Source organism: Diaporthe citri (genome assembly GCF_014595645.1).
Source record: "Diaporthe citri strain NFHF-8-4 chromosome Unknown scaffold_3, whole genome shotgun sequence".
NCBI classification, from domain to species: domain Eukaryota; kingdom Fungi; phylum Ascomycota; class Sordariomycetes; order Diaporthales; family Diaporthaceae; genus Diaporthe; species Diaporthe citri.
Genome location: NW_025064848.1, coordinates 5009600 through 5037085, shown reverse-complemented (window position 1 = coordinate 5037085; position 27486 = coordinate 5009600). Strand labels below are relative to the sequence as shown.

The 27486-nt window shown below is 55.5% G+C and overlaps 7 protein-coding genes across 7 annotated transcripts; 3 read left to right on the top strand and 4 right to left on the bottom strand.

The window, feature by feature from the left end:
• Positions 1-1488: 1488 nt before the first annotated feature.
• Positions 1489-3303, bottom strand: INS49_008897 (uncharacterized protein; the record flags this gene model as incomplete). The annotated part of the gene is made up of 4 exons (XM_043169634.1): positions 1489-1694; positions 1913-2003; positions 2214-3199; positions 3246-3303. 4 exons carry the CDS (start codon positions 3301-3303, stop codon positions 1489-1491), a joined length of 1341 nt encoding a protein of 446 aa, XP_043027314.1.
• Positions 3304-4428: 1125 nt separating this feature from the next.
• INS49_008896 (uncharacterized protein) lies at positions 4429-11832 on the top strand (the record flags this gene model as incomplete). Its single annotated transcript, XM_043169633.1, has 9 exons — positions 4429-5920; positions 6085-7524; positions 7574-7910; positions 7970-8682; positions 8814-9133; positions 9209-9791; positions 9852-10714; positions 10738-11733; positions 11827-11832. The coding sequence occupies 9 exons, from the start codon at positions 4429-4431 to the stop codon at positions 11830-11832; spliced, it is 6750 nt and encodes a 2249-aa protein (XP_043027313.1).
• A 904-nt stretch (positions 11833-12736) lies between these two features.
• INS49_008895 (uncharacterized protein) lies at positions 12737-15568 on the bottom strand (the record flags this gene model as incomplete). Its single annotated transcript, XM_043169632.1, has 1 exon — positions 12737-15568. The coding sequence occupies one exon, from the start codon at positions 15566-15568 to the stop codon at positions 12737-12739; it is 2832 nt and encodes a 943-aa protein (XP_043027312.1).
• A 1160-nt stretch (positions 15569-16728) lies between these two features.
• INS49_008894 (uncharacterized protein) lies at positions 16729-17872 on the bottom strand (the record flags this gene model as incomplete). Its single annotated transcript, XM_043169631.1, has 2 exons — positions 16729-17584; positions 17643-17872. The coding sequence occupies 2 exons, from the start codon at positions 17870-17872 to the stop codon at positions 16729-16731; spliced, it is 1086 nt and encodes a 361-aa protein (XP_043027311.1).
• Positions 17873-18320: 448 nt separating this feature from the next.
• Positions 18321-23468, top strand: INS49_008893 (uncharacterized protein; the record flags this gene model as incomplete). Its single annotated transcript, XM_043169630.1, has 3 exons — positions 18321-18369; positions 18452-19956; positions 20019-23468. 3 exons carry the CDS (start codon positions 18321-18323, stop codon positions 23466-23468), a joined length of 5004 nt encoding a protein of 1667 aa, XP_043027310.1.
• Positions 23469-24386: 918 nt separating this feature from the next.
• INS49_008892 (uncharacterized protein) lies at positions 24387-25032 on the top strand (the record flags this gene model as incomplete). The annotated part of the gene is made up of 2 exons (XM_043169629.1): positions 24387-24667; positions 24951-25032. The coding sequence occupies 2 exons, from the start codon at positions 24387-24389 to the stop codon at positions 25030-25032; spliced, it is 363 nt and encodes a 120-aa protein (XP_043027309.1).
• A 431-nt stretch (positions 25033-25463) lies between these two features.
• Positions 25464-26785, bottom strand: INS49_008891 (uncharacterized protein; the record flags this gene model as incomplete). Its single annotated transcript, XM_043169628.1, has 2 exons — positions 25464-26473; positions 26548-26785. 2 exons carry the CDS (start codon positions 26783-26785, stop codon positions 25464-25466), a joined length of 1248 nt encoding a protein of 415 aa, XP_043027308.1.
• Positions 26786-27486: the final 701 nt, after the last annotated feature.

Sequence of the window (27486 nt, the reverse complement as noted above, 5' to 3'; positions counted from 1 at the left end):
TGCGATCCATCTCAACGCAGCCAGCCCGGGACGGCAGACAGACTACGTAGTCCGATAGGCCGACGACCAACAAGACGTCCCTGAGGTCCCTGAGGTCCCTGAATAAAATATCCAGTGCAACGGTTCCCTACTTATCGATAAGACGGACAAATGCAGATGCAGGACATCGCATCTCATCGCGTCGAAATGCTCCGCAAGTGGTCGATCCACCGAATCGGAGGGCGGCCGATTGACACCATTCAGTCTGTGGAGTCGCCGGTGACGCAGCTGACGCTTGGAGCGGCTCGATTGCCTGTGGTCTTGTCTTGGTTTGCGAGGTGCCCATCTACTGTAATACAATTCAATCGTCTTGATGTTGATGATCAACAAGCGTCGCTGGGCATCCTGTGCATCTCCAATAACAAGGTTTCTGATGGCACCCCAGCCGAGACAGTATTTACCCAGCCACGGCTCGGATGTCGCGTGCTCGTTGCATTGGCCAATGCATCCACGACAGGTGAATAGAGCCGTCCCCCCACGCCGGACGCACGGTACCTGTACGTATCTGTAGTGTAATTTTGGCTGAAATGGCTCCGACCTGCCAGGCGATCCGCTGGATTGGCTTTGACGTAACAGCGTCCACTGCACTTCACGTCTGGAGATGCAGACAGGGGCCCCAACAAAGTTGCGGGGCGTGGTCTCAGGAAGATGGCTATCGCAGAGTCTGTGGCCATCCTGACTGGCAGCTTCTGTCATGCTTGCCCTCCAGTTCAGGTACCTGGGGCAAAGGGGCGGCGCGCGTGGGGTTGAGACGCGGGGTCTGGGGTCAACCACAGCAGACACGTAACTCCCAGTGGTGGCCATTTCTGGATTACGGCGCGGCCCGGGAAACAGTTGAGTGGCTGCAGGCGCGCACATGCGAAGCGGTGTTCCCAAGACCTCGCTCCCGTGATGGTTGCAATATCGATCTCTGCAGGCTGTTGCTGATTGTCATAATCGCATGACGGTTCAGCATCAACATGACCTGGCTGAATGGCATGAGTCTGCTAGGCCTCCTGCGTCCATGGCTTGCACCAAATGCAGCAATTCGTGGAAGCCAAGCCTGGCGCACGTCTTCACCGCCTCAGGGAGCTGGCAAGGTCGTGCTTTTCCCCCAGCACCTTCTTGATTAGCTAAAGTCCATGCTCTATGGCTCTGTCAAGGCGGATAGGCGCAGACGAATGGTAACGCTACCGCTTATCAGGGGCAGTCTGTCGCAAGGTGGGATTCTGGCTCCTGATGGCACAGAGCATTTCTGGTTGGCTGGCCTTGGCCAGAGACAGTTGTACTCCGTGCTTGTCGCAAGTTTCACTGAGAGTAGCCATATTGCCCAGTCGGTCCTTCGGCCTGTGCCTCGACGTCTTCGTGTGACACTGGCAGGTCTTGCCTGGATTTGACGAGACTCACTGGCTGGCTGGCTGGCTGGTATCTCGGTGGTGTGCCACAAACGTTTGCGCTTGGGGGACAAGCTCATGACTGTGACACCACTGGCATGGCTTCCAGTCTCTGTAGTGCTGCTGCTGCTGCTGCTGCTGCTTTTGTGAACGCGGTGTGCAGCAGATTGCTGGAATATATCGCGGTTAAGTACATGGCAGTGGCAGCGATGCCACTGGAGTCCCGTGGTGGGCTGGGTGGTCGGTCGCCCGAGGCTTGCGAGTCTGCCGAGTCGGCTGCACCTGCACTTCATCTTGAGTATGTCGGTAGGGCCATTGCGTCTCCAGTGTCGCGCTCACATCCGAGTAATCGTGTAAAGGGCCATTGCCAGCTGACAAGAAGAAGGGAAGATGCTTCTCAATCTAGCAACTGCTTGCAACGGCGCCAATGTCTACCCTCTTCTGGCAGCTGGGGGCCAGCTGTCGGCAGCAAAGACACCTGAGGAAGGAACGCCCCATACCTGACAACTTCTCAATCGTCGACTCAGCTTTAGACATAATGAAAGATTGCTCGTCCGTCCCAACGGACTCAGACACATTTGCAATTTCGAGCTGAGTCCCGCCTCAGTACGAGCATCGTCCACAGTATCCACAATCATCCGCAGAGCATGCGGTGAAATCCGGCTCCGACCGTTCATCCCAGCCAAATAAGCCTCCCTCATCATCGTCGTCTCGGCCATAGTCAAGGTCCTCGACGTGCCCAAGGTGCTCTCCCCCACTCGCCACACCATCAGTAATGCACCTTCTTTTGGCCCACAAGACCTTCACGGCGTCGGACAACGCGTCACCAGCATCTTCCAGCTGCTCACGAACCTCCAGTGATCCCGCTCTTGCGTGACGGAGCTCGAGCTTCCCATCGGGCCTTGACTTGACGAGGCCGACGATGTGATGGATGAGGGCAGCAAGGCGCGATAGGACGCGAGCTTGGCCCCTCTCCCAGGCCTTGACGTCCTTCTGCGCATCCTTCACGGTGATATCCTCGAATTTCCCCCGGTCGTGATACGCCAGAATGAAATTGGGTACCTGCGACACCCACAATCGAGGTAGCTGGTCGGCAAAGGTGTCCTCGAACGTTGCCGCCTCTTTCCTCCGAATGGACCGAGTCTTGAGATCGAAGATGTGCTCCTGGTCGACCAGTTTTCCAGCAGGGGACATCGTCAATTCTGAGGCAGCAGATGGCGCAGAAGCAGTTACACGACTCTGGTCGAGTGCCACTGCTGACCTTTCGACTGCGCCCTTCGGCTTTCCTTCAGTGGCTTGGAATGACATAGCGTGACCGTCCTTCTCATCTTTGCTTTCGGCCAAAATGTATCCGTCGCCTTCAAATCTCACTAGGAAGCTAAGGCCACCAAATCGGTACGAGAGAACTCGCTGGTGCGACACAGATCCCTTAACGTCAAGCTCCCATGTCGTGTAAGCCTCTGGGAACGAGTGGCCGTATCCTTTGACATCTGGTATGAGCTCATGCGGTGTGTTCTCCCTGCGAACGAAGAATACGGCTCCCTCGACAAGTTCCACCAGAAACCTGAACAGCTTGTCCTCGCCCCGGATAAACCGCAGGAGGTTTCCGAGAGTACTACCGCAGGCGACGACATCAATATCTCTTGTATTCTGAGCCAAGACAGCGAGAACCGTGGGCTCCATGGGATGCTTCGGATGATGCGCGGCATTGGGATCGCGAAAATACTGCCCATCATCAGGCTTGAGCTGTCGTGGCTCAACCAGCGGTGTCCACTTCGCAGGTTTGCCTGCATACGTCAGTCACGAATGAGTCGAAAGAAAAGTGAGGCTTACCTGGGACAACAATCGTCGGCTTGGCCCTGTCCAACCAATTGTATGAGGTCACGGTCATACAGTCCGTGATGCGCGAGTCCGGCTCATATTTCACCGCGGCCTTTGTGAAATCAGCCTGGCTGAGCGTGGTAAGAAGAGACCCCAGAGCAGGCTCAGGGTTGGAAGGTTGTTCTGATGCGCCCTTCCAGAAGTTTCGGCGGGCAGGTCTACCAAAGCCCTGGAAAACTCCTCTTGTGCCTCTGAACTCTCCATGTCCACGTCCAGTTCCCCCTTCTTGCCATGACTTGTTGTCAGAAGTCTCTCTAGAGCTCGACATCACTGGCATGCTTTAAGACTGTTGTGTTGAGTCTATATGGACGAGATATATTTGGGATGTCATTGAGCAAGTCCGGAACAAAATGGACAGTTGAAGAGCAGCCGTGTGGTGTGTCATCCGCCCGGTTCTGAGGCGTATTTATACACATTATCAATGGAGCCCGACTCAGTCTGTCCAGAGGGAGTGTTCCTTGGGTCCTTTGACTTATTCCATTCAGTTGGCCGGGCTTTCCGTATCCTGTCTCGTTGCGTCAGTTCTCCGTGTCGGTCAGATCAGTGTTTGGCCTTGATCGGCGTCTACTTGCGCATACCACCCTCGCTGTTTATTTGCTCCACCAGCAGGCAGCGAGGTAGAATCCTTGTCGAATACACAGCATGGTTATTTTGAGAATTGGCATTCGTCCGTATCTGCATTTCAAATGTCGGAGGCCGTTACGACGAACCAACGACGGGCTCCCTCCTGCCTGCTGTCCGGCGGCTGGGCGGTAGGCCTCATGCATTTGGTAGGCCTCATGCTGAGCCCCACTGATTTGGCAATGCATGAGGCCTACCTTCCACCCAACTGATGAGATGTTCAACGAATGGCGTGCCGCCATAATTTATCCCACTTCGGTCCTGACGCATTTCGGTAGTACAGGAGTGTTGTCAGGCTTTCAGCAAGGCTTGATGTCTTTGTTTCTTTCGAAGTTACTGTCTCACGACCTGCGGGCCAAACTCTCACGAATGGCTCAGCCTCCGTGACCGGGAACTTCAACATCATTAACACTTATATAATGTCCCTGGCTCGTTGTACTTCTCCTACTTCCCAATTGTTCTCGCTAGGTCGTTTTCCGCCTTCCCGGCCGAGATCAGACTCTTCATATCAAACATGACCCTCATCAGTCAAGACACGGCAGACTCTGCCAGAGCTGGCCGGCTCGCTGGCCTATTTCGCAACGTCCTCAACGGGAACCGGAAAATCCGGTCTGCCAACGATGCAAAACTGTTCTTTGAGGCTGCTCGAGCTCAAGCAGCACCGAGCTCATGCGTTGAGGCTATCGTTGCCAGCAAACATGGCATCGAGGCCTTGCAACTGGCCGTGCGTGTGGACCTGTCAGTCTCTTTCCTGCAGACACAAACACTACGATTCCTTGCATACCTGGATGACGCCCAGTTGAGCATCCTCGCCGGTGGGCAGTTTCTCCAACACACCCTCGTGGCCCTTGTCAAGCCGCCCACCTTCTGGAACGAGCTCGTCACTGCCGCTCGGAGCGGTGCTCTCGACGAGGAGGCGTTCCAGGTGTTTTCCTGGCTCTGCTTCGCTCTTCTATCCCTGCCTGAGACTGCAGAAGTCGACATTCTCACAGACGTCGTGCCTATGGACCAGAGCAAGCGTTTCATCGAAGCATCGTCGCCGGAGACCCGGAAGATAGGCTACAAGATCCAGCGCCTGTTGCAACTTCGAACATCTCCCAACAGCAAGTCCATTGATGGCTTTGCTCCGGGTGGGAGACATGACAACGACTTTGCGGATTTCAGAAAGGTCGCGGTCTACCCGACCACCGACGAGTTCCTCTCCAATGATCGGCCGTTCTACCGGCGGGTCAAGGAGGTCTTCGAGACGGACATGTCAGAACGAGCTGCAGTTCACTTGGATAACACTTACCGGCTGACTCGAGAGGACCTCTTGGGGGAATTGAGGAGTGACTGGCAAATTGCACAAGGCCGAAAGAGCGGGAGAAGGTCGGCTCTCACACTTCGCAAGCTCTGGCCGGCGTTTTTGGAACTAGGGGACGAAAAAGCACGGAAGAAGTGTTCCCTTGCGCTTCGATGCGGTGCAGGTCTGGAGGAACTCGGGAAGAAGCACCGTGACGCTCAGAAGAAGTGGCTCCAGGACAACAAGAGTTACCTTCGCCACCAAGCATTCGGCGCTCTTTACCAAGGGCATGAGATCTTCGGCTTTGCTTTTGTTGACCGTGAGATTGATGGTCTTCTCGAGTCTCCCCCGGTGGTCATTCTACAGTTCACAGACCACCAGGCGTTTAAAAAGGCGCTCTTGGCGCTGAGGACCAGGCAGGACGTCAGATTCACCCTGGTGGATACACCTGTCTTTGCGTACGAGCCAGTGCTGGAGCGCCTCAAGGACATGATGGAACTCCCTCTACAGGAGCAGCTGCTGGACGCTTCGCAAGCTACAGATGACTTCACCCCACACAAGGCCATTCAGCTGATCACTGAACGTCTTGCTTCAAACCGCACGGGTGTATCGATCGAGATTAAGAATGGTCATGTCAACAAGACATTCCAGCTGGATTACTCTCAGCGTCAGTCTTTGATCAACGCACTCTCCAGGAAGGTCAGCGTTATTCAAGGCCCCCCAGGTTCGTTACAAGACTCTCTTGACATCGCCCAGACTTCTTCCCATAATCATCATAACCTCCCAATCCCATGCTTTCAAACTTCTCGCCCTTGACTGTGATGCCCTATGGAAGCCCCCAGTTCGGCGGGAGCCATTCTCAAGACACTTCAGAACTGACTTTATCAGGTACCGGTAAATCTTTCATCGGTGCACTTGCAACACATTTCATCATTCAGAAAACAAACTACAAGATCCTCGTCATCACGTACACCAACCACGCTGAGGATCAATTTCTTGAGGACCTGCTAGATCTTGGCATTGAAGAAGAGTCCATAGTTCGACTGGGCTCCAAGTCCACGCCGAGGACTGCTTCTTTGCTTCTGTCCAAGCAACAATCCGGATATCGACGAACCAAAGACGCGTGGGCTGCTATTGACAGGTTGAAGGGAGAAGCTGCCGAACAAAGCGTGGATTTACGCAAAGCTTTCTCGAGTTACCTCCAGACCTACCCAACATTCCATGACATACAGGACCACCTCGAATTCTCTGAGGAAGATTCGCATTTCTACGAGGCTTTTCTTGTTCCAACCGAAAACGATGGTTATAAGAAGGTCGGAAAGAAGGGGAAAGCAATCGCTGAGGACTATCTGTACGAACGTTGGAGATGTGGGCAAGGGCCCGGCATTTTTGGACCACACTCTCTCAAGAACCATCAAAATGTGTGGAACATTGCACCTCTGCTACGGAACAAATACATTGAAAAGTGGTTCTCGAGCATTCTCCAGGAAAACGCTGGACGTGTTCAAGAAATCGCCAGGCAGTACGATCTTGCCCAGGAGCGAATGGACACCCAATTCAATGAGAGCAAAGTCTCAATCCTGCGCGACAAGCGCATAATCGGGTGTACAACCACCGCCGCTGCCAAGTACACGAAACTCATCGCTTCTGCGCAGCCGGATATTGTGATAGTGGAAGAGGCCGGTGAAATTCAGGAAAGCCACATTCTCACGGCCTTGACACCGTCTGTCAAACAGCTCATTCAGATCGGAGACCACAAACAACTTCGTCCAAAAATCAACAACTATCAACTCACAGTTGAGAAGGGAGACGGGTACGACCTAAATCGCTCCCTATTCGAGCGGCTGATACTGCAGGGACATCCGCACACAACCTTGCGGAAACAACACCGCATGCATCCGGATATTTCACTCCTTGTCAAGGAACTCACATATCCAGACTTGGAAGATGGTCCGAAAACATCGGCTCGTGAGCCAATCCGCGGGCTCGACGACCGCGTCATTTTCGTCAACCACAACCACCCTGAGCTGCAGAACGATAGAATCGGCGACCGTCGTGACCAGGACTCCAAGTCCAGCAAAGAAAACGACTTCGAAGCAAGAATGGTCTTGAAAACCGTAAGGTTCTTGGCGCAACAGGGCTATGGCACGAAGAACATGGTTGTTCTCACGCCATATCTCGGCCAACTGCGCCTTGTGAGAGACATGCTCATAGACGATGTCGACCCACTGCTGAGTGACCTCGACTCTCACGAGCTCATTCAAGCAGGCTTGATGACCAAGGCGGCCGCAAAAGTCGACAAGTCACCACTTCGCATATCGACCATCGGTGAGTCATGAAAGACACGCAAATGATTGGTCACAACTGACTTTCAAAGATAACTACCAGGGTGAGGAGGCCGACATAGTCCTTGTCTCCCTGACCCGGAGCAACGGAAATGGAGACATTGGCTTCCTCGCGGCGCGCGAGCGGCTCAACGTTCTTCTCTCTAGAGCGCGGAATTGCCTCATCATGTTTGGCAACATGGAGACCTACATGCAAAGCAAGAAAGGAACAGAGACATGGAATCCCTTCTTCAAGCTTATGAAGTCCAAGAACCACATCCATGACGGACTCCCGGTCAAGTGCGAGAAGCATCCTGACAGGAAGTTCCTTCTCCAGGAGCCAGACGACTTCGACAAATGCTGTCCGGATGGCGGATGTACCGAGAAATGGTGAGTGAGATAATCTTCCAGGTCGCCGTGATATATAGAGTGCTGATAAACTACTGTAGCGATGCTCCTCTCAATTGCGGCCTGCACAATTGCAACATGCGCTGCCACCGTGTAGATGATCACTCCAAGATGCCATGTCCGCACAAGGTGGAGAGGGCCTGCGACAGGGGCCACAAACTCAAGATGCCGTGCCACATGCGGAACGACAAGTGCCGTACGTGCGCACACGAGGACCTGGAAACAGAGCGGAGAATCAAGAGGGACCTGAAGCTCGAGGCCGAAAGGCAGGCCCGCGAGGCGGCATACAAGAGGGAGCTCCAGGAGATTCAGGACGAGATTGATCACGAGCGGCGCACGATCAGGTACCGCAAGGACGAGGAAGAGCAACAAAAGACGCTCGCGCAGCAGCGAGCGGACCTTGCCGCTTTGAAGCAGACCGCAGAACGGGTTCTGAAGGCGGAAAAGGCACAGGCTAAGCAGAATATGCCTGGGTCGTTTCCTGGGGTTGACCCTCCGACTCCCCCGACTGATGCAGAGTCGTCCGACAGTCTGCAAGATCTTCCCGACGGCGCAGCGCAAGAGTGGCAATACCTCAAGCAGCTCGAGGGGGCCAAGAGCGAGTCTCTGGACGAGCTGATGGGCATGATCGGGCTCGAGGAAGTGAAGTCGGAGTTTTTGTCTGTCAAGTCGAGGGTTGACACGGCGATTCGGCAAGATGTCTCGCTGGGCAAGGAACGATTTGGTTGTTCCATGTTGGGCAATCCTGGAACAGGTAAGTTGTATCATACGGTCTTGGTGCCATGCAGTGGTGGTCCGTATGGATTCCCTCCGCGGGCATAGCTTGCTATATGCACATTCGCCGTCATGATTGCTATGGATGTGTGACTGACCCTCTTCCACCAGGGAAAACCACCGTTGCTCGCATTTATGCTCAATTCCTTACTTCGCTCGGCGTCATTCCTGGCAGCTGCTTCAAAGAAGAGACTGGAGCTAGTCTGGCCAATGCCGGGGTATCTGGCTGCAAGAGTATCATAGATGAGATAATGAACGACGGTGGTGGTGTACTCTTCATCGATGAAGCCTATCAGCTCACGTCCGGAAACAGCTTCGGGGGCGGAGCTGTCCTGGATTACCTCTTGCCAGAGGTCGAGAACCTCAATGGCAAGGTGGTTTTCATCCTCGCTGGCTACAGAAAGCAAATGGAGAGCTTCTACGCACACAATGTAAGTGTATTCATCATCCTATCTGATGAAATCTGGTGAGGAAGCCAAGAAAATGATAATTGACCGATTTCGCAGCCCGGTCTGCCATCGAGATTTCCCATCGAGATGAAGTTTGACGACTACACAGATGAGGAGCTGATGCGCATATTCGAGCTGAAGATGCGTAAGAAATATGACGGTCGAATGAAATGCGAAGACGGTTCGAGAGGTCTCTACTCTCGGATCGTGACCAGGAGGGTGGGTCGCGGCCGGGGCCGGGAGGGTTTCGGTAATGCCAGGACGATTGAGAACACACTGGCCGTCGTCAGCTCACGACAGGCGACTAGGCTGAGGAAAGAACGGCGTCAAGGCAAACATCCCGATGATTTCTTGTTCATCAAGGAAGACCTCATCGGCCCCGAGCCAACGGAGGCCCTGACGGGGAGCGAGGCCTGGAAGAAGCTGCAGAAACTTTTTGGCCTCGAGGCAGTCAAGGAAGCAGTCAAGTCCCTTGTCGACAGCGTCAAGCAGAATTATACCAGGGAGCTTGATGAGCAACCGCCCATCGAATACTCTTTGAACCGTGTGTTTCTGGGCAATCCCGGGACAGGGAAGACCACTGTGGCCAAGCTGTACGGGGCGATTCTTGTGGATCTGGGATTGCTCTCGAAAGGCGAGGGTGAGTATCTCTGTGCCCATCACCTTCGAAGTCGAATTTAGAGGCTAACAGAATGTCAAGTGATCATCAAGAACCCTTCAGATTTCGTCGGTTCCCACCTCGGTGAATCCGAGAAACAGACGAAAGGCATATTGGCCGCATCTTTGGGCAAGGTCCTAGTCATCGATGAGGCATATGGGCTTTATGGCGGCCAGGGCTCCACAGCCGATATCTACAAGTCAGCCGTCATCGACACCATTGTCGCTGAGGTACAAAGCGTCCCTGGAGATGATCGATGTGTCTTGCTCCTCGGATACAAAGATCAGATGGATACAATGTTCCAGAATGTCAACCCGGGTCTCAGCCGGCGCTTCCCAATGTCTTCGGCCTTTAATTTTGAGGATTTCGACGACGAGGCCCTGCGCCAGATACTGAATCTGAAGCTGAAGCAGCAGGGATACCATGCCACAGATCAAGCTAAGCGGGTGGCCATGGACATTCTTGGTCGAGCGAGGAACCGCCCAAATTTTGGCAACGCTGGAGAAATCGACATCATGCTTGACGCCGCAAAGGCAAGGCATCAGTTGAGGCTCTCGCACAAGGAGACTGACTCGGCTTCTACTCTCGAGGCACTGGACTTTGATGAGAATTTCGACCGTGCTGAACGCGCCGAGACTAATGTTTCCATGCTATTCGAAGGAACCGTTGGTCAGGAGGACGTCATTGCAAAATTGCAGGGCTACCAAGAGACAGTCAGAACGATGAAGTCCTTGGAGCTGGATCCCAAGGAGGACATACCATTCAACTTCCTCTTCCGGGGGCCTCCTGGCACCGGAAAGACTACAACAGCAAAGAAGATGGGCAAAGTCTTCTACGACATGGGGTCCTCGCCACAGCTGATGTTGAGGAATGCTCCGCCACCGATCTTATCGGCCAATACATTGGTCAGACGGGACCCAAAGTACAGGCGAAACTCGACACCGCTCTAGGAAAGGTTCTCTTCATCGACGAGGCGTACCGCCTTGCCGAAGGCCATTTTGCCAAAGAAGCCATGGACGAGCTAGTAGATGCCACAACGAAGGACAAGTACGCCAAGAAGTTGATCATCATTCTTGCTGGCTATGAGAATGACATTAACCGCCTAATGACGACCAATCCCGGGCTTACTTCTCGCTTCCCTGAGGTTATTGACTTTCGAACTTTGCGGGCCGATGAGTGTGTGAAGTTGCTCCTGCAGGCGCTGATGTCACACAAGAGGCGCCTCTCAAGCCCCAAGTCAAAAAGGAAAGTCAACCTTGACGTTTCCGTGCTTCAGCCGCCGGAGGAGCCTCTTGCGTCCAAGTTGAATCACTTGTTCTCTGAGCTATCGAAGCAGGAAAATTGGGCGAGTGCTCGGGACGTGACAACCCTTGGCAGAACCATCTTCAACGTCGTCGTACAAGACAAGCAAGGCATTGCAAATGGTCATTTGACCGTCGGCGGAGATGTCGTCGAGGCCGAGCTGATGAAGATGCTCCACGAGCGTGCAAGCCGGAGCGTGGATCACGGCAGGTCATTTCCTTCACTGGAAGATTTTGACCAAGCTCCCTTCCAGGTGCCCCCGTCTTCCGCCAGGCCCCAGATCAAGACCCAGACCACCATGAAACAGTCTGTGACAGACCGTGACTCGGCTCCACCAGAAAAGGAAGAGGACCCGAGGAAGAAAGCAACTCCTATCAACCAAGCGGCAGAGCTATCCAAGCGAGAGGCCACGCGAGATGCCGGAGTTAGTGATGAAGTGTGGGAGCAGCTCCAGAAGGACAAGCAGGCCGGGGAGCAACGGGAGCAGGAGTACCATGACCTGCTCAGGGCGCAACGGACTGCCTCGGACGCGGCGAGGGAAGCGATCGTCAAGAGATTGCTCGAAGAAGAGGAGCGCAGGCGGAAGGAAGAGGAGGCGCGGAAGAAGCTGGAGACGATGGGAGTCTGCCCAGTCGGATTTCCTTGGATCAAGCAGGAAGGAGGGTATCGCTGTGGCGGAGGGTCTCATTACATGTCTGACGCCGCTGTGATGAAGTTATGAAAGTGTTTCAAGTCTGCGTCGAATTCATGTACGTCGAAAGCCTGGGATAGCCTGCTGGTTAAGTCAGTGTAGCAGTACACATGTAACTGGCAACTTCATGAAGCTTTACTGCTACTGAGGGTCTACGCATATATGTCAAGAGGCTTCGTGCATTTCATGAATTTAGAAGTTTTGTTCATTGGTATTTTAAGTCCAAGTCTATCTCGCACCAAGCCATCGAATGTGTATTAGGGTAATGAAAATGGTCGCTTACTCTCAACTTGGACAGAGCCAAGGAGAGGATCCGTCTCTCAAGCTCAGTATGATGCGAGCCGAGCCCTCCTTATCTTGACAAAGGATAAGGGTCTCATCTTTTCCAGCAGAGCTGCTGGAATAAGAGAGTGAACTGGGTCAAGTCGTGTGGTGGTGGTACACGACCAAGCGCCGTTAGTGTAGTAAGGTGATGAAGATGTGTCGCTTATCCTCACAGTGGAATGGATTGTGGAGGAGATCGGTCTCTATCAAGTTCAGCATGATGGCCGAACCAATTGCTGCCTGCCCTGATGGGCGAAAGGAGCATCATCTTTACAAGCTTGAGTTGCTTGAAAGGGATGAGGCATTGTCAAGTCGTGTGTTGATGGTATACGACCAAGCGACATTTCATCGGCTGCCGGTGGGAGTTGGCGGCAGCCTGCGGGTGCGAGGGAGGGAGCTCTCGAGGAATCGAGCTGGCGGTCCGGTGCGAGGCTGATGTAAAGTTGGGGTGTCTGATGATAAGAATGTGTTGAGCAAGCAGCGTATTGTACAGTAGTCTCTTTTTCGCTTATGGTCCTGCGTGACGAGCCAACACAACCACGCGCTCGAGAACATGAACAGGCCCTAGTCGTCGACACCAACAGAGCCATGGAGCCGGAAGGCGACCAGGCTAAGCAGAGGCAGGCTCTGGAACCTCAGGCGCCTCACCAGACGGAGAGGCTGGCTTGACAGGGCTAGCCTCAGCCGGGGTAGAGTTGACAGACTCGGGCTGCTTGCTCTCAGCGGAGCCGCCGGAAGACTTTCCCGGGCTGCCCTCAGCCGGTGCAGGCTCGGCAGTCGAGGGAGCAGCAGGAGGAGTCGTGGGCTCCGGGGAAGGGGCAGCCTCAGGAGTCTTGGGCTCCGGAGTAGAGGGAGCGGCAGAAAGATTCGTAGGCTCCGGGGAAGGGGCAGGCTCAGGAGTCTCGGGCTCCGGACTAGATGGTGCCGGAGCGGAAGGAGCAGCTGAAGGACTCGTGGGCTCCGGAGTGGAGGAGCCAGCCGGAGGGGTCTTGGGCTCCGGGTTGGAAGTGGCAGCTTCAGGAGTCGTGGGCTCCGGAGCGGCAGGAAGATTCGTAGGCTCCGGGGTGGAAGGAGCAGCCGGAGGAGTCGCGGGCTTCGGAGTGGAGGGTTCAGTAGCCGGATTCGTAGGTTCCGGAGTAGAGGAGCCGGCCGGAGCGGTCGCGGACTCCGGGTTAGAAGTGCCAACCTGAGGAGTCTCGGGCTCCGGAGCGGAGGCAGCCGCGGGAGAAGGGTTGGGCTCCGGAGTTGACGGCGCCGGAGCGGTGGGCATAGCAGGCGGGTTCAAGGGCCCTAGAGAAGGGGCGGAAGGGTTGGTTCCGGGGATGTTGGGAGTGATGGGCGCCGAGAAGTTGAATTGCTTCTTCGCACCAACCCTGTTGCGGACCGAAATGGCCGGGAGAAATGGTCGCTGGCCCTTTGGAGGACAAGACGACTTGCCGAGTGGACGAGCAGGCGCCTTGGCAGGCGAACCAGGAGGCGTCGGGCTGGGTGATCCAGGAGGCGTCTTCTGGGGAGAAGGAGGAGGGCTCGAAGCTTGGGTTCCCTTGTCATGAGAAGGAGGGCGGTTGGTCAGCTGCTCCCTCAGCGATGCCGACTCCTCTTCAGCGGCCTTGCGTGCCTCTTCAGAAACCTTGAGCGACTCCTCAGCAGCCTGAAGTGCCTTCAAGTTCGCCGCCGACTCCTCTTCGGCAGCCTTTCGTGCGTCCTCCGCAGCCTTGAGAGCCTTTTCGGCGGCCTCGAGTTTCTCTTCGGCAGCCTTGTATGCATCTTCGGCGGTCTTGCGTGCTTCCAAGTTGGCCGCTGAGTCCTGCTCTGCCCTCTTGCGCGCCTCCTCCTCGGTCTTGCGTGCCTGTTCGGCAGTCTCGCGAGCCTCGTCGGCGACCTTGCGTGCTTCGTCGGCGGCCTTGTGCTTCTCTTCGGCGGCCTTACGTGCCTCAGAGCTGAGTCGGGATAAGTCAACCAACTTCTTCCTCTCCCTCTCGAAGCCCTTCATGAGGTGGGCCTTCTGGGACTTTTGCTCTGAAGAGTGGCGTGCGTCTTGCTCCTCGACCCGAGCTTCGAGAGCTTGCTTGGCTTCCTTCTGTGTGTTGTTGGCCTCATCGCGCTCCTTGAGCTGCGCTTCAAGGGACTTGATGGTCGCCTCGTGTGAAGCGATGAGTTCATATAGCTCCTTGATGCGGGCTTCCAAGGTCTCCTTCTGTGAGGCCATGAGTTTCTCGAGCTCCTGGATCCGACCCTTATGGAACTCCGTCTGAACTTTGGAAATTTCATCGCCCCTCTTGGCTCGCTCTTGGTGGTACTCCTGTGACCTCAGCAGTACCTCATGCTCCTCCTTTTGAGCCCTCGCGGAGAACTTCAGTGACTTGATATCTTCGCATTTATCGCTGAGTTGCTTCCAGAAGTCATCCTGCATCTGGGTCTTCTCCTCGACTGCGCGTTTCAAGTCTCCCTGGAGGTCATTGTAGCGCTGATCCTTCTCCATGAGCTGCTCGTACATGGGCCGTGTTAGGTTGATCGAACCATGCGTCTTCATGTGCCCGCGGAGTTTAATCTTCTGAGCCATATTGGCCTTCTCCAAGACTTCGTTCTTCCCATAGAGGTCGTGAATTTCGGCAGCAGCTTGTTTATGGTAGTCTTCGAAGCTCTTGTCTTTCTCTTGCAATTCATTCTCGAGTTTGCGAGCGTTCTCCTCCAACTCTGGGATGCGTGGATCAGGGAGTGTCTTGTAAAACACCCGACGCGGCTCGGCCTGAGGAGCGGAGCGCTCCATAAGCAATCCAAAGTCGAGATTGGCGATGTACATGACGATGTTTCCAACGCAAAAGATCAAGCCTGTTGCACAGAAGACCAGCCCATTGATCCCGGCCGCTGCGAGCTTGACCAGAGCAGGTGCGAGAGCTTCGAGAACTGTCTCCCAAGTAGTCTTCGGCTTAGCCCAAGGGTTTGCCCGTGGCTTGGTGCTTCGCCATACGATTCGCAAAGGAGCGAGGATAGTGGCACCGATGGACAAGCAGATGATAGCCGTGCAGACGTTGGTCGCCAATAGGAGGAAGAGAGTGCCTGTGTGTGGGCTGAAGTCGGCGGGAAGTCCGGTGGACGATGTAAGATACTCCTCTGCCAGGCGGAGGAGAGGGTATTTCTCAATCACATCTGTGACGACGTGACGGCAGACACCGATGTATGGAATGAGGAGTGTCTTTGCTTCGCGGTGAAAGATGTGGAGCTGCTCGGCGGCAAAAGCGCGAGCGCGATCCTTGAGGACGTGGTCCATGTTGATGCTCATGATGGTTCGGCGGCAGAATTCGCGAGACAGACCAACCGCAAGAGTGAAAGTCGAAGTAAACCCAGAGGTAAGATAGGTCGTATCGACAATAGGGGTTGTGATCGCCAGCACGGCGCACAATGCCATGCCCGCGAGTGCGAAGGGTACCACCCAAGCCATTGTCTTTGTAGTTAGTTAGCAACAGAAGCTGATTATCAGAGTAGATAGAAGGAAGGGAGATCGGAGGGTAGGTAGAGTATACTTACTGCGAGTGGGTGATGGCGGATTGGGATAGTGTTGTTTGTTGTCGCCAGTTTGCCTGAACAACGTGGCAGTTGGGATACTCGAGGTCGATTGGATGACGAGGAACGGAATGATCGGAGGGCAGATAAAGACGGGTAGAATGGGGTGTGACCGGACAGAAGCAAGCGTGTTGTTTTGGTGGAGGAGGGAGGGAATACTGACAGCCAACGTTGGCAGCGTGGGTAAAAGTTCGTGCCAAAGGATGTTGCAGTCGTTTAGAAGACTAGGGCTGATTGAGAATGAAGAGTGGAATGGATCAAGTGTCAGACAGCAACTGGCAGGACGCAGTGTTGTGCTAGAACAGGAGCGAAGTTGTTGTCGCTGTCGCAGGGTCTGGAGTTGGAAGGGAGTGGAAGGCAGAAGGGGGATTTTGGCAGATGGGGAGGCTATTTAAAGACGTCGACGACGAGCATTTGTCAAGGCAAGATGGTGGCAGGCCGAGCAGCGCACATTCACTGCTGTAATTCACTTGGACCGAGGAATGGTGTCCTTCACCTTGTGCTTGGAGGGCTGCGCTCCTAGTTGCGGGTAGCACGAATACATCCAGCGCCTAGGGATACCGTCAAATCGCCATATAGGGCGAGTTCCCCTTGAAATATTCACACAGTCTTCCATTGAGTATTGTTTGTGACCGTCCAAACTCACTTCACCCGCATGGTCCAATCTTGGGCCTCAGAATGTGTGCAACGGCAGCGAGCCCGCCCCTTTTCACAAACGCATCTACCAGGTGACTAGATGTCTTATGAATGCCGACGTCTTCAATGATCTGTTCATATCGACAGAGGACCATGGATCCTGGGGACTGTAAAACATGAGTCAGATCTTGAGTGAATCAATTCAGAGGACCATCGAGCCTGAAGACCAAGTATTAAACAGTTACTTCGGACTTGTTTGAGACCACAGGATTTGCCGAATTAAACGCAACCACTAACATGAAGTCGCATGGAGAGGCACCAACACACCTCATCCGGGGGCTTCCAATGGTGACAAGAACATATCGGCCCAGATGCCTCCTCGCTACGCAGGCACAGCCAGCTTTAGCGTCCCTGTCCTCGACGCTCCCTCTCGAGCATCTCGTCGAACTCCTTCTGCGCCTGATCCTTGGCATACGCCTTCTCTTGGTCCGCCGTTGAATAGTTGTAGGAAGTTTCGTCTTGGGCACCTCGGGAGGTTATCTCATCTTGGCGCTTCTTTGCCCACGAGCCTGGCTGGTTACGTGCTGCCTGTGCTTGGCCCCTAATCCTGTCCCACGCGGATCCACCTTGCTGGCTTGAGTTTTGAGGTGACGAGTTGCTCTGTTCTGATGGCGCCACAGGCGAGGCATCATCAAACACATATGAGTCCTGGTTGTACGAGTCCTGACGCCCCGTTTGTGGGCTCTGCGTTGCAGTCCATGGCGAAGGCGAAGGCGTCGGCGTTGCCTTTTCGGCTTGTTCAGAGCTGGCCCAGCCGGCTGTTTCTGTTACTGACACTGGTTCTTCCCATTTCTGTTGGGGATATTGCTGATGCGGTTGCCCTGAGGATCCCTGTGGAATGGTTCTCTGCTGACCATTTCTCACCGAGGCGCCCGCACGACGGGCTATCTCCCTGCGGTAGGCCTCGAGCCTGTTGTCCGTGCCTGCGTTGGCCGAGTACACCGAGATTGCGTAGGAAGTTGCAACAATGCTGACGGCAAGCTTACTGGCCATGTACCACGTGAGTACCCGCGTTCCTTGCCAAGCCCAGAACGAGTACTTTCCCTCAGGCAGGCCAGGAAATTTTTGACTGTTGAACTTTGGCGGCTTTGGGTTGTAGAAAGGGAAGCCAAATTTGGGGCGCGTGGCTCGCTCAAGCCCATAGGTTGCTGCTATTGCAAGCGGCGACGCATATGTGGTGGTGATTACCAACTTTGCACTATTGGATAGTTCCCTGTGAGCAAGCGGTGCCGCATCGAGACAGGGTGAGTACATACAAGTGGTATGACATGGCATCCTTCTCAGGCTGTGTTAGCTCTCTCCCAACAGAGGCCGAGGAAGTCATGATCTTGGCTGCGACTCTTGTCTTGAGATACTCGGATGTCCTCCCGAACAATGGGGTCCAGAAGGGCATTTGAGGGAGGGCATCGTAGTTGATGCCGAGGCTGTCTGCATTCCTGCGGGCAGTCTCCAAGGGGATGTTGGGAGTACCCTCAATTCCTGCCATGGCTGATGGCGAGAAGCTCAGTCAGGGTGGTAGATAAGGTGCGGATAGTTTGGGTCAGGCCAGGCGAGGTGAGGTGAGGTGAGCCGAGGTGAGCTTCGAGCCATGCATGGGACGTCATTGAAGTTGGGGCCCAAGGGGTCCGGGGTAGCTGGCGCCACAGCTGTGAGCGCCACAGCTTCCGTTCGTGCCAGCCCTGCCACAGGCCAATCTAATAGTACCTGCAGCCGCCAGACCCCTGCAAGGACCATCAACGCGGCTGCACCTGAGCAAACGCGACCAACGCGTCAAGGGTGCTCGTTCCCAGGGCAATTGACTTGCACGTTCTTGGGTCCACCAACATCTGCCCTGGTCCACCATCATCACCATCAACCATTGAAGACGACAAGCCATTCCCCATCATTGCGATTGGGAGAACGTAGTGGCAGTATCATGAGTCCAATAAGTCGCCATGCCTCTTTCCAAATCCTTCTCTGAGCAGTCCAGATTTCCAAAGGCAAGTAAACAATTCGCGTCTGCCCAAGCACAGCACATGTAAATCCAGTTCCATCCACTTGACAAGCCGGCGTGGGCACTGACTAGATGGTATTCAACAGCAACGGCAAGCCCAATGGCAGAGGGCAAAGTCTCACTCTGGCGCCATCCCCTCCAAGCCGTCGACTCGGCCACCTGCCCCCGTCTCCGCCACCACCAAAAACAAGCTGTCAAAGTTCCAGTTCCAGAAACCCGTCAATGAACAGTCCGATACTTTCTCGGATCTTGCTCCTATCTCAGAGAATCAAGACAAACCATCAGCCAGGGAGTCCACTAGAAAATTGGAAAATGCCGATTCCAACAAGGAAAACCTACAAAACGAGGGGTCGGATCCTGCAGACACGGCATCGCTACATGGCCAACAGCACCGTGCCACAGTGACGCCCATGAGCAGACTGACCTGGCAGGACCTCATGGGTGTGACCGATGCAGACAAGCAGGAAGATGATACCTCGCCCACCGAGCGCCTCCTTTGGCACAATGAACGTGATGATGCCGCCGACATGATCTCGCCCCTCGTGCCGCGTCGGGGCAAAAAGCGCGCCCGAAGCTCATCACCCATCTCCTCCCCAGCCGGTGACAAAACACGAACTCCGGTTGTCAACGTCAAAAAGCTCAAGAAAGCCTTGAAGTCGGAGCATGCAGACCCGGCACTTGACCTGTGGGATCGCTTCGCTGTCGGCGGGGCTGCCGACAGTACGAGCCCACTGGGCGCTACAAACCCAGCCCTTGCCCACCTTATGGTCTCCTCCTCCCCTCGGCCGCCAAAGGATGGAGGTCCAAATCACGCAGAAAGCAGTTTGAGAAGAGCAATAAGTTGCGGTTCTCACTGGCCAAAACGCCGACGGGTCGAAAGTGCGTCGGAATACCGGCCGGTCAAAGACGCAGGGGAAAATGCCAAGTCCCTGATGGTGTCAGCTCTTCTCGAGACAGTCAATGGGGAAATTAGTAAGACCGAGCGCACGGAGGAGGAACCCCCTGGCATGGAGTCACCGTCGATTAAGAAGAGACGATCCCCAAAAAAACAGAGGCCATTCCCTCACCCGCCAAAATCACCGCAGCCAACCAAGTCGAAGAGCGCAGTATCACCAGTACGGAGTGCCTCTCGCCATGGGGTGAAGCATGGCGCGAGAACACCAACCTCGGATTATGGAGATGATGATTTCGACGACGATACGCTTTTGGAGCTCGATGTCTCCATGCTTAGTGGGCAGACGGTGGCTAGAACCTTCTCAGGAGCGGCGGAGACTCTCACAGACGCGGATATGCAGGGGGCCGAGGGGCACTGTTCAAAGCAAGTGACGTCTTCAGATGATGAGTTTGATGATATGGATAACGATTTATTGGCCGCGGTGGAAGACATGATCGGGACCGTCGATCCAGTCCTCACACAGCAACCCGCTCGGCCTCCCCCACCCAAACCAGTCCACCCTGAAGGTGGTACTGAAGAGGACGATCAATTTGGTGATGACTTTGGCGGAGACTTTGATTTCGAAGCCGCGGAGCTGGCTGCCACCCAGACAGCTGGCCAAGCAGATTCATCTTTAATGCCCGTACGTACCGTCTGATAGCTCACCAATAGCCAATAAACAAACCTGCTAAGATACACGAGTAGGTGAGTCACAAGCCAACTGCAATCCAGCGATACCTGGTGACCAATGTGCTTGAAAACACATACCCGGATGAGCGCGGGCGAGAAGCGCCTGAGGCGATCCTGATTGTCCAAGCCGAGAGATCCAAGACTACCAAGACTGTTCATCTTCGGGGGGATTGGGTCGACACTCCAGTTCATCCCAAGTCTCACGTACATATCATCGGCAGCTTTGGGCCCAATGGCCAATGCGTCATCGACAATAACCAAAACATCCTGATCCTCCACCCGGATCAGTTGATCTCGGCTACCGTTGTTGCCGACTCGTTCAGCTGCATGCGTCGAGCTGTCTTGCAGGATCGAGTAAAAGCTACCAGTGAGGCCTCTGCCCCCCTTGTATACGGCACAATTCTGCACGAAATCTTCCAAGAGGCGCTTGTGGCAAATACCTGGGACCAGACTTTTCTGAATGGTGTGATCGAGAAGACGATGAAGAAACATATCGAGGACCTGTATACCATCAAGGTCAACTTCACCGATGCTCGAGAGCACCTGTCCTCGAAGATGCCCGAGCTACGAGGCTGGGCCGAGAAGTTTGTTTCTTCGTTCCCCAAGCCCGATGCTGTCGCCCATGGCCGGAACAACGAGAAGACTAGTGTATGTGTCAGCAAGCTACTTGACATCGAAGAACACGTCTGGTCACCATTGTATGGGCTTAAAGGCAACATTGACGCCACAGTTCAAGTCACAGTCAAGAACAGCCAAGAGAGACGAACTCTTACTGTTCCGTTCGAAGTCAAGACTGGCAAAAATGTCAGCGAGAGCCACCAGGCTCAGACAATGTTGTACAACTTGCTGCTGTCGGACCGTTATGACATTGAGATCGTCTATGGAATTCTATACTACATGGAAACATCACTGACAAAGATCATCCCTGCCGTACGCAACGAGCTGCGCCACATGATCAAACAACGCAACCAGCTCGCCGTCTATATCCGCGAACGCAGTGTACAGCTTCCGCCGATGAAGAACAGCAAGCACGCGTGTGGCAAATGTTATGCCCAGAACTCGTGCTTCACATATCACAAACTCGCCGACGATGGAGATGGGGACTCAAGCGGTCTGCAAGAGAAGTTTGACCAGGTTGTCAAACATATGACGCCAGTTCACAAGGAGTTCTTCCTGAAGTGGGAGGACCTGCTGACAAAGGAGGAGAAGGAGAGCCAGAAGCTCCGACGAGAGCTTTGGACGATGCTGAGCGTGGAGCGTGAGAAGGTTGGCAGGTGCTTCGCCGACGTGATTATCGAGGAAGGTTCAGCCTCGGAGGATGTCCACAGTCAGAAGATCAACCGCTTTCACTATGCGTTCGTCAAAGAAGATGCGGCACCTGGTTTCTCCTTCGTGGATTCCCAAATCGCCGTGGGAGAGCCTATTGTGGTGTCGGACGAGCAAGGGCATTTCGCCTTGGCACTCGGTTTCGTTACAGCAGTCAGAAAGCAGCGGATCAGTGTGGCCGTCGATCGAAGACTTCATAACGCCCGTATACGGCAGCCTGGATTCGACAGAAGAGACAATCAGGTCTACGCCAGCATCATGGAGGTTGTGCCGGAAGGGGTGCCCTCCGACCAATCGCAAGGCAAAATCAAGGAGGCTCCGATTCGGTATAGACTGGACAAAGACGAGTTCAGCAACGGCATGGCATTGGTCCGGAACAACATTGTGTCGATCATGACAAACGTACAATTCGGGTCTGAGAAGATCCGCCGGCTTGTTGTAGACTTGGAACCGCCTGCCTTTAAGGCAGCTGCGACGCAATACACCATAGCTGATAAGGACAGCCTGAATGTCGACCAAAAGAAGGCCATCGAGAAGGTCATGAGTGCCAAGGACTACGCTCTTGTTCTCGGTATGCCCGGTACTGGCAAGACGACAACTATAGCCCACATTATACGGGCATTGGTCGCCCAGAAGAAGAGTGTCCTGCTCACCTCATATACCCACACGGCCGTTGACAACATCCTCCTGAAGCTGAAGCTCGACGATATTCCCGTGCTCAGACTCGGTGCTCCTGCCAAAGTCCACCCCGAAGTCCAAGACTTTGCTATACTGGCAGGACAGCCCAAGGATACCTTCGAGGAGATCCGCAGCGCCTGGCACGACACACCCATCGTCGCAACGACTTGCCTTGGAACGAGCCACGCCATCTTCAACGAGCGTACGTTTGATTATTGCATCGTGGATGAGGCGTCACAGATCACGCTGCCAATTTGCTTGGGCCCTATCCGTATGGCGCGCACGTTCGTTCTTGTCGGTGACCACAACCAGCTGCCGCCTCTGGTCCAGAATGAGGAGGCCAGAATCGGTGGCCTAGATATCAGTCTATTCAAACTGCTCTCGGACACCCATCCCGATTCGGTCGTCAACCTGGAGCACCAATACCGCATGTCCGAGGATATCATGACGCTCAGCAACACGCTGATCTACGAGGGCCGACTGAAGTGCGGCACCGAGGAGCTGCGACTGCGTAAACTCGATGTGCCCAACATGGACGGCCTGCGCAGACACCACCACGATGCCACAACTCTTGTCTCCTCCCAGACAAACTCGTTCTGCACGGGCATGGGAGCGTGCTGGCTGCGCGACTTGGTGGAACCCGAGACACGCGTCAGCTTCGTCAACACCGACGCCCTGCCTTCCTCGCGGGAAGAAGCCAAGGGAAACCGCATTGTCAATCCGTGTGAGGCTCGCATTGTCGTGCAGCTCGTGGACGCCCTGCTCAGCGTCGGTGTTCCGGCCTCCGAGATTGGCGTGATGACGCACTACCGCTCCCAGCTGTCAATGCTCAAGCATGGCCTTCGCGGCCACGGCGCCAACAGCGGGGGCATCGAGATGCACACGGCGGACCGCTTCCAAGGCCGGGACAAAGAGGTGGTCATCCTGTCCCTCGTCAGATCGAACGAGGCGTGCAGCATTGGAGATCTGCTGAAGGACTGGCGAAGGATCAACGTCGCCTTCACCCGTGCCAAAACCAAGCTGCTCGTCGTGGGGAGCCGGAGCACTCTCAAGGGGAGCGGGTGCGAGGAGATGCTGGCGCGGTTCATCGGGTTGATGGAGCAGCGGTGCTGGATCTACGACCTGAAGCCGGAGGCGCTTGACGCGCATTACTTCGAGGACGCGGGCACACAGCTCACGGCGACTGCAGCGACGGGGCTGGGCGGGAGTCCGCCCCAGAAGGCTAAGAAGGAACTGAATACCACGGGCGTCCTCTGGAGCGATGCTGGGAGGAAACAAGCTTTGCTGCCGCCATTCAAGCAGCCCAAGAAGAAGATCACGGGGGGCAGCCAGGGCGGGAAAGAGAACCAGCCGCCACAGGGCGCAGGGCCGAGGAGGGCCAAGATTGATGAGAGGGTGTTGCTCAAGGGGAAGCCAAATCTGGCCAATATGCTGAGCGAGATGACTGGGAATACTTACTAGGCATTTGAATATATGAATTACGGGGCTCAAAGGCTCGAGGGGAGCGGGCAGGTTGAGCTGGGACAAACATGGATATGGGAGGGAGATGGTGCTTTGGTCTATTGTATGTCTAGGATTACAGCATTTGTCCAGCCCTCCACCATCTGGGGGTTCTATTGCTGTTGCTCTTTGCTCCTTAGACAGGGAGGAGTTTTCCTGGTAATGGGAGACTTACAGCGCCACATAGGACTGCATCTGCGAAATCAGAGCCCTAAACGTCTGCTCTACACGAACATGATTACCGAGGTGTTGGATCCGTGATCAGATGCCCATTCCGACATTTCTCGAGCTTGGCTGTTCCAAGTTTCGGCCGTGTAAGACGATTGGCGCGGCTCTCGGCGACTGACACGCGCTGGACTACGCTTGAGGTTCTCTGCCACCCCCAACGTTTCTCCGATCCGGAGTCCTGGTGACTCAGCCTGGCGGTCCCCAGCTCAGCTGCTCCTGTCTGCGTGGAGAGCTCCTCTCCCCCCCCCCCCCCCTGAAGCGGCTCCCCTGACCGACGGACCTCATCAAAGACCGCAGCAAGCGACCTAGCACAGCAAGCCCGAGCTTCACCCGCCCCGTTTGCCTTTGTCTGCCAACGCAACACAGACCACCAGTCTCCACTCACGACCTCAACACCACCTCTGGCGGCGACCACGACACCGTAAGGTCACTTCTAGACTATCTATCAATCGACCAGCCGGTCAATCAATCACTCAATCTACCACTTGACCACCGACGACGTCCAAAACCCGATTGGCCCAGCGGGAAAAAAAATAACGCCAACCATCGATCCCATCGACGACGAAGCAAAACCCAGCGAGCAAACAGGACACGCTCCTCACCTCCAACGAAACCCCCTCGAAAGCCAAACAGAAAGAAAAAAAAAAAGCCATGCGCGGAGCCGCCGTCCGACAAGCGGTCCTGGCGACCCGCGCCAGCCGGCAGACCGCCTCCGCCGCAGCCGGCAGATCTCGCACCTTCGCGACCACGCCGGCACGGCGGAGCGGCGGGCACGGGCACGGCCCGGAGTACGACCCGCCGACGGGGTGGCTGTTCGGCGTGCGGCCCGGCGAGAAGGCGGAGAAGGAGGGCTGGGAGGGCCTTGCGTACTATGGCTTCTGCGGCAGCCTGGTCGCGTTCGGGATCGCCTACGCCTTCAAGCCTGATACCTCGTGAGTCCTGGTTTCTGCTATTACTTGTTGCTGCTGTTGTTGTTCCCCTTCTCTTCTTCCTGGTTGTGGTGAGAGGGGTTCGGTGCCTTTAGAGAGGGCAGTGGAGGTTGGTGCTGGACCGAGGGGGAAGGTATGAGTCAATTGACGCGGGATTGATATTCGGCTGTCTGGGGACATCCCTTAGCCTATCGAATACGGATGGAAGAGAGGGATTCTCGGCATCTGCCTCGATCACTTTCGATACGGAGCAGGACACCTGGCTGACATTTGATGCTTCCCCCAGGATACAAACCTGGGCTCTCGAGGAGGCTCGCAGACGGTTAGAGGCCGAGGGCATCCTGGAGGATCCCGCTAAGAAGAACTAAGACGACAGCGGAGGTGGAATGAGAAAGCGGGCCGACAAGATCGCGCTGGGACGCAGAGCACATGCACCACGCTGACATGCTGCTTATTCTAGACAGGAGTCGCCGCCGCAGGGGAAGGAGTCACAAGGGCTGTATACTATGGACCAGTTGAACATGACAGACAAATAATCGAGGCATAGAACGAGGGTAGGCAAGAGAGCTGGCCGATAGAGCAGTCACTACTTCCGAATCCGAGAGAGCGGTAGATGGATGAACATGCAAGATTTCTTTTGTCGCTCAAACATGGTCTATGAAATTGTGCCAGATCCCCCTTTCCTCTTTTCTTGTCCCAGGATATTCTAGGAAACTCCCAACACCGCGAGGGACCGCATCTAAACTGGCTCACCGATTTCGACCTCACATCACTTCCTCTACCGTGGCGGCTGCTGCCCTTAGCAGATGTGGCTCCACTCGTGCTCCTCGTCACCATATTGGATCCCCTCCATCCAGTTCTTCATCTTGGTGGCGACCTCGCCTGACTCCTCGTGCTCGGACAGGCCACAGTTGACCAGCTGGCCCTTCCAGCTGATACTCCTGACGGGGCTGACGATGGCGGCGGTGCCGGTGCCGAAGGCCTCAATCAGCCTGCCGTCGGCGGACGCCTCGGCCAGGTCACGCATGGTGTACTTGCGCTCGGAGATGAGCCAGCCCTCCGGTGCGAGCCTCTCGCGGGCGAGGGCGAGGACCGAGTCGCGGGTGACGCCCTCGAGGATGGTGCCGTCGAGGGGCGCGGTGACGAGCTCCTTCTGGCCCGTCTCCTTGTTGCGCAGGGCGACGAACATGTTCATGGTGCCGACCTCAGTCACGTACTCCTCCTCGCCGAACAGCCACAGGTTCTGGGCGAAGCCACGGCTCATGGCGTCGCGCTGGGGCACGATGCAGGGCGCGTAGTTGGCGCCTAGCTTCTTGTCGCCGACGCCGCCGGGCCAGGCGCGCACAGCGTAGTCGGTGGCCTCGAGCGAGACGGCCTTGAAACCCGTGGGGTAGTAGGGCCCGACGGGGCTGGCGATGACGTACAGCAGGGCGCTGCCAGGCGGGCCGACGCCGAGGGTCTTTTGCGTGCCGATCATGGTCGGGCGCAGGTAGAGCGAGTAGCCGCGCTGGGAGGGGATGAAGCGCTCGTCGAGCTTTGCGAAGGTGGAGATCAGGTCGATCATGGCGGTCGGGGCGAAGGTGGGCAGGGCGATGCGCGCGGCCGAGCCGTTGAAGCGCTCCATGTTCTTGTCCGGGCGGAAGAGGCGGATCTGGCCCTTGGAGTCTCTGTAGGCCTTCATGCCCTCGAAGCACTCGAAGGCATAGTGGAAGACGCTGGTCGCGGGGTCGAGGGAAAGGTTCTGGTACGGTTTGATGCTGGGAGCGAGCCAGCCGGATGTTTTGTTCCACTCAACGGTGAGCATGTGGTCTGGAGTTAGGAGCGGTGCGTTAGATAGAGCAGCAGAGCGAGTGTCCAGCGCGTGAGCATGGTGGGCTCCTCACCAGTGAAAGTGGCGCCGAAGATGAGCTCCTCCGGCTTCCTCAGCGGACCGGGAGTCTTTGCCTTCTCGACGGTGAGCTTGGATGGGTCAATGTCCTGGGGCTTGGACACAGAGGCCGCCTCGGGCTTTATGCTGTAACACCTTGCACTTGCGGGCTGCCATGACCTCTGGAACATGGAGCGCGAGATCTGGGAGGCACTGGGCCTCAGGGCACCGCATCGAGGCACGAAGGCACGCATCTTGGTGGTCGCGATCCTTGATCGTGATCGACAGACGGCTTTGGGCGAGGCTGTAGGTCCGTTCCACCTTTGCAAGAGAAAAGAGGGCACGACACGAGAAACGACAAAGAGAAGACCAATTGAACTCCAAAAGGAAGGGCAGGCTGTCTACTTTTTCTCGAATCGAGTGCGAGAGTAGAGTCACCGTATCCGTGGCTTTTATCTAGTAATCTACTCGAGGATGCGAAAAGTGCGGGCCAGCAGGAAGTCCAGACTGTGACTGTCCACTCGGTTCAGCAGTCATTGAGCTGACAACCGATCCCAACTGCCCACAAAGTTTCACCGGAGCCGTCATCGGAGCGTGGAGCTTCAATTGAGCTAGGGGAGGAAACCACTGGAGGCCGATTGGACAAGGTCAGGGACGGCAGCTAAACACATTCGGGATTAGCTGCTTTCAGGGGGTTCGTCTCATTGTCTGGTGGTCGAGGTCGCAGGTCTTAGGTAAGCCCCGAGGGAGCTCCCCCTTAGCGGGCGGGCGCATTGTAGGTGGGAGGGTCATACTTTATGCCAGGCGAGAGACAACAATCAACCAACTGGACGCTGACCGGGTGGTGAGACTGCGCTTATTGTTGAGAGGCTATTCTGGGCCTCCTCACTCCCTTGCTTTCAACCAGCTCAGCCCTCTCCGTCTGTCTCTCCTGGGGTTCTGTATTTGCCCTTAT